Source organism: Aegilops tauschii, chromosome 6, assembly GCF_002575655.3.
Source record: "Aegilops tauschii subsp. strangulata cultivar AL8/78 chromosome 6, Aet v6.0, whole genome shotgun sequence".
NCBI lineage: Eukaryota > Viridiplantae > Streptophyta > Magnoliopsida > Poales > Poaceae > Aegilops > Aegilops tauschii.
The window spans coordinates 364,801,807-364,808,184 of record NC_053040.3 but is presented as its reverse complement, the minus strand read 5'-3'; the positions used below and the strand labels follow the sequence as shown (position 1 = coordinate 364,808,184).

Below are 6,378 nucleotides of genomic sequence, written 5' to 3'. Positions count from 1 at the left end.
CGTACGCACATAATTAAATAAGAATGAGCTAACCCCCATAAGACATAAGTTTGCCCTTCCATCAACTTAGCTTCTTCTCAAATTGATCTTCAATGCATTTTCGTTCTTTGTCGGTCAATTTTCGATGATGACTTGGGATCCCAATATAACAAAAACGAAGGCATCCAATTCCACAACCGAACAACTTTGTAGTTTCCTGTTCCTCCTAAGTGCTCCCGAATAACACTTTTATGAAAAAATTAGCCTAGATAGTTGTTCAAAAAGACATAAAATCAGCTTCATATTTCTTGCTTTTGCCATGTCATGCTCCATGAAAATTATTGTATGATCAGCGTATTGTAGTATGGACGCACCCCCCATCCACGAGATGTGGGATGAGCCCTCCGACCTAGCCTTCCTCTTTGGCTCTACCAATGAGCACCACCAACATATGTGTAACAATCTTGAACTGGATAGGACACACCGGATCCCCCTGACGTGGTCCTTTTTGTGTCTGGAAATAATGACCTACATCATCATTTACCCCGATCCCGACACTGCCTCCTTGTACAAAGGCTTCGATCTGCTTCCTCCAGGCCGATTTGAAACCCTTCATACACAGGGCCTGTTGCAGAAATGGCCACTTAACTTTATCATAAGCCTTCTCAAAATCCACATTGAAGACAACTCCATCAAGTTTCTTTTAATGAATTTCATGTAAGGTTTCATGTAGAACGACGACACCCTCTAGAATGTGGCGATGATGTCTGCCACGCAACTTTATTCTTGTAGACTTTGTTGGACCTCCAAGCGTAAAGTTTTGTAGAAAGTAGCAAAGTTTCCTCAAGTGGATGACCTAAGATTTATTAATCCATGAGAGATGTAGGATGAAGGTGGTTCTCTCTCAAACAACCCTGCAAGGAAATACAAGTGGTCTTTTATGTCCCCAACACACCTAATACAATCGTCAGTTCTATAGATGCACTAGTTTGGCGAATGGATGATAATAGATGTGTAATATGGATGGTAGAAATATATTTTTGTAACCTAAACAAATAAAAATAGTAAGGTAGCAAGTAACAAAAGTGCGTAAAAATGGTGTCTGGATGCTTGGAAACAAGGCCTAGGGTTCATACTTTCGCTAGTGCCATCTCTCAACATTATTAACATAATTAAATCGCATGCTAATCCCTTAGAGTGCAGCAAAAGAATCACTCCAAAGTTTCTATTTCTATCAGAGGAAGTAGGATGCAATTGCATATTGTCTTTCCAATCTTGATCTATTGAACCACCCACAAAGTGCCAGGACAATCCCGGAAATTGTACTATGACGACACATATAATACTTATCGTTCAACCTTTATGCTAAGAGTACTCTAATGTCACTATGGGTATCTGCAAGTTAATTACTAGACATGCATCATGTAATCTCAAATCCAAAATATTCAATCCAACATAAAGAAACTTCAAATAGCAAGATCCAATTCACCAAAAAAAAAGAATAAAGTGAGATGAAGACCATACGATCCAACTTTATTAATAAAGCTCATGATACATCAAGATCAAACCCATCAAAAACATGAGAGAGAAAGAAAGAGATAAAAAAACATAGCTACCAATACATACTCTCAGCCCCCGAGGATGAACTACTCATACATCACCATCATGAGAATGCAGGAGAAGTTGATGGTGACGGCAATGACAGAGATGTCCCCGGCAGCGTCAAGCTATATTTTTGGCAAGTCAAGCTTTTTTCCTGTTCTAAAAAAAGTTTTTTGTTTCCTCACCATTCTAGCAATAAAATAGCCACATTCTTGTAGCAAATTTAGTACACCTTTTTTTCCCCGAAAAGGGGGAAGGCCTAGGCCTCTGCAGCATCATGATGCACACAGCCAAAGCAGGTTTAGTACATAGATTCGGTTAACGCATCGACAAATCTCACAATAAGGTGCGGCATTGGCTTACACAATTTGTAAAACTTCATCAATTACAATTAGCATTCCACTCTGTATGGAGACTCCTAAAAGAATCCAGAAAGCAAATAGCAACTGCAGTACGCCTGTACGCAGATAACAGCCTAGTGGTTATACCCCGCTACAGTTTTCTCGCTCCTCCTTCGATCAGCGTCCTCTCCTTCTCGATTTTGACTCCCATGTACCTGTCCATCAGGTTACAAAGCACGGGCGCGCATCAGTTGATCCATCGTGGCACGAACACTGCCAAAAATCACCGTGAAACGAGAGGAAACACTACCTGCCGAGCATCATGACGGTGGCCTGCGGGTTGGTCCCCGGCGAGGCATTGAACGTGGAGCCGTCGATGACGCGCAGCGCATCAATGCCGAGGACCCGGTAGTCGCGGTCGACGACTCTACCGACCTGGCACCCGCCGTGGTAATGCCAGATGGTCATGACGGTGTCCCTGCAGAACCGCTCCAGCGCCGCGGGGTCGCTGCCGCCGCGCACGCGCATCAGGTTCGCCGGGAACTCCGCCGTGACGTTGAGCATCGCCGGGAACGCGAAGTTGGGGTACGCGAACCGCGAGAACGACCTGGAGCGGATGACCCGCTCGATGGCCTCGATGCCGGCGACGCAGCGCCGGAGGTCGTCCGGGTGGGCGAAGTAGTTGAACTGGACGATGGGGTTGTCGTCGGGGTCCAGGTTGCGGAGCGCGAGGCTGCCCGTGGACTGCGGGCCGAGGACCTTCTCCAGGATGAAGCCGCCGCGGAGCGCTGCGTCCGGCACCTGACTCATGGCTTCCACGGCGCGCGCGATGGCCTCCGGTGTGCGCTGCTTCGGGGGCACCGTCGGGAGCTGCCCCGTCTGCGGGGAGAACATGCCGAAGACGCGGGCTTGTCGCGCGCCGTCGCCGCTGGAGGAGGCGGTGCGCGTGGTCCAGTCGGACCCGCTGGCGCCCTCGATGTAGCTGCCGAACCTGGTGATGCCGACGACCTGGATGAGCGACACCTCGACGGGCGACGGCGACGGCACGTAGATGGCGTTCATGGGGTTGTCGGACATGCCCTGCCCGACCCCGGGGTTGTCGACGACGACGTCGAGGCCGAACGACCGGAGGTGGTCGGAGGGCCCGACGCCGCTGAGCATCAGCAGCTGCGGGCTGCCCAGCGCCCCCGCCGACAGGATGATCTCGTTGGCGTCGCCCTGGTTGAGGTACGCCACGTGAACGATGCCCAGCGAGTCGCGGTACACCACGCCGCGCGCCACGGGCTTGGTCCCTGCAAACCAAAAAACAAAACTCGTTGGCGCCCGAACTCGTCGACCAAATCATTCGCGCCACGGCAATATTGCTTGACTTTATACCGTTAACGAACTTGACGGTCAGTTGGCAGTGCAATCTTTAAACAAGACTACCTTTGTAACTGAACAAGATCCTGGCCACTCGGGCCCGGAGAAGCACGTCGATCCCTTCGGGGCGCGCGTACTGCAGCAGGTCGGCCGCCGTGTGGCGCCGGCCGTCGGGGTCGAAGATGGACCCGCCGACCTTGGTGCCGGGGATGTGGTCGTACGTGAACCCGTTGTCCGGCACCACCCCGGTCTCCAGGAGCCCGCGCCGCACCGCCGCCTGCCACGGCCCCAGCTCCGGCTGGAACGCCACCACGTCCTCCACCCACCTGTAGGCGCTGAGCACCTCGCTGGCGTCCCAGCCGACGGCCCTCGTGTAGCCGACGCCGGCGCGCGTGAAGAAGCCGGCGTTGAGGCAGCTGCCGCCGCCCAGCACCCGCGGCCGCGAGTTGATCACGCCGTCCTCGGACACGAACCGCTGCGACGGGGACGACGCGGACGTGTCCGAGAGCACGTCGGAGAAGTGCGCCATGTTGAGCACGCGGTCGTCGTCGTACGGCGACCCGCCGCGCTCCAGCAGCAGCACGCGGTAGCGCCTGGACAGCGTCGCCGCCAGCGGGCAGCCCGCCGTGCCGCCCCCGATGACGATGTAGTCGTAGTAGGTCACCGGCGGCGCGTGCATCGCCTCCCTCATGAACGTGTAGTTTACACCTCGCGCTGCCATGCACAGTCGCAAGAATCAGCAACGCCGCACAACGCAAATGCTCAAGAATGCGACTGAAATGGGTAGCGGAAGAAGATTGAGCACCTGGTTGAGAGACGGAGAGGAGTCCAAGCAACATGGTGGCGATGAAGAATGCCATGGCTTGTGACCTTGTGCTGCCTGCGCTGAGAACTTCTGTGTCTGATGTGGCTGACTTGCAGTATCGGATGTCCTTTATATACTGCCATACTGGCCAAGCAATCCAAGTTTTCAAAAGAAACCGTTGTGTTGCATCTTGCATGGGTTGGTAGTTCCACGGCGTAGCACTAGGCGCATGCTACTGGAACAAGCCTCCGCTCTTGGTGCTCCGCAGCCTTTGCGTCGGCTAAATTTGTTCGACGGGTTCGGCTATGATACTCTGTCCCGTACTTTCTGCTATTTCTACTACCGGCAAACAAACGCCAGGGTTTTGTGGAGAATGTATAGCTACTCCAATATACACCATCAGATTAACTCTTGACAACTAACAAGATCATTTTTTATCAGGTACTCCATACGTCCCAAAATAAGTGACTCAACTTTGTACTAACTTAGTACTAACTTTATACTAAAGCTAGTACAAAATTGAGTCGCTTATTTTTTAGACAGAGGGAGTATTTTTGATCATTTTTTACTAGGTAGTATTGACCAAAGGTGAATATATATTCCCTAGAGAGGAAAAAGGTGCTCGTTGTGTAGTCATAAAACAGTTTAACCAGTGTTTCGCAAAAGAAAAGAAAAAGATGTGTTAACTTTGTGGATTTCTTAGCATGTGTTTGGTTGTCTAGAGTGAATAGTGTCTGCATTTCAGCCACATCTCATCAGAGTTTGGTTCACCAAAAACAGGCAACAAATCAACATATGCATGTTGTTTGGTTGCCCGTATTGCATCAATGACCACTTTAGGGTCGGCTGTTTGGTTGCTCGTATTTGTACTTAAAGGGTGAGCAGATGCAGACCACAGCTGTTTGGCTGCATACACATTTGTGTTCTGCTCACCCCATTTAAATGATGTGGCCTTACCACCACATTAGGCACAACAGCAGGCAGAGCACTAACAGCACATAAACTAGCAAGTAAAGAACAGCTAACAACAGATAAACAAGCAACTAAACAGACATATTGCTAACAGGCATAATTTTAAAGACATTAGGGGTATCCCATGCCCCCTGCTTCACCACAAGGTGCTGAATCCTGGACAAAATAATAACAAGTTCACAGCAAGTTCTCCCATCACCGCAGCAAACTAACTACAAGTTCATACAAACAAGTTCAGAGGACGAAAGCAAAGTCACCGATGCAGCTGTGCCTACTGCAATTCACCCTGCACCTGATGGAGCTTTCGTGGTTGTAGATTTGGACCCTCAGTCTTAGGCCGGAGATGCGCAGCACGACGAGGTCGTTGGGGACGATCTTGTGGCGCTCGAAGAAGTACTGCCAGCCCCAGCCAAGCACCATCTGCCCCTCGAAGTTTTGGACCTGAACCCAGAACTTGCACCACTTGTTCGCCGAGAGCCTGACGACGCACGGTAGCTTGACCGCCAGCCACTCCTTCATCACCTCCACGAACTTGGGAGGGAAGACAAGCATGGCGAGATCCTCATCGTCCTTGATTTGCACGTAAAAGCGACGCGGCTCTCGGGACCCCTCCTCATGGTCGGTTGATACGTCTCCAACATATCTATAATTTATGAAGTATTCATGCCATGTTTACAATAGTTTTATATGATTTTGGTATGATTTGATTAGAACTAACCCGGACTGACGCTGTTTTCAGCAGAACTACCGTGGTGTTATTTTTGTGCAGAAATAAAAGTTCTCGGAATGCGCTGAAAATCAACGGAGAATTTTTCTGGAAAATATAAAAAATAATGGAACAAAGAGTTACTGGAGGGGAGTCCCGTGGGCCCCACGAGGGTGGAGGGCGCGCCCACCCCCTGGGGCATGCCCCTGTGCCTCGTGGACTTCCCGTGGGGCCCCCTGACTTGTTCTCGACGCCAACCTATCCTATAAATGCCCAAACCTCCAGAAAATAACCTAGATCGGAAGTTCCGCCACCGCAAGCCTCTGTAGCCATGAGAAATCAATCTAGGCCCTCTCTGGCACCCTGCTGGAGGGGGCCATCATCACCGGAGGCCATGGAGGAGGATCCCGAAGGGGCCATCATCGCCATGAAGGCCAAGGACCAGAGGGAGAACCTCTCCCCATCTAGGGGGAGGCCATGGAGGAGGAAGCACAAGGGGGAGAACCTCTCCTCCTCTCTCTCGGTGGCGCCGGAGTGCCATCGGGAGGGGAATCATCGCCGCGGTGATCGTCTTCATCAACATCACCATCATCATCACCATCCTCATCTCT

At 50.9% G+C, this 6,378-nt stretch overlaps 1 protein-coding gene across 1 annotated transcript; it reads right to left on the bottom strand.

The window, feature by feature from the left end:
* Positions 1-1,917: 1,917 nt before the first annotated feature.
* Positions 1,918-4,014, bottom strand: LOC109767783 (protein HOTHEAD; the record flags this gene model as incomplete). The annotated part of the gene is made up of 3 exons (XM_020326505.3): positions 1,918-2,137; positions 2,233-3,214; positions 3,351-4,014. Coding segments are annotated over 3 exons (1,710 nt in total), but the record flags the coding sequence as incomplete, so codon positions are not given.
* Positions 4,015-6,378: the final 2,364 nt, after the last annotated feature.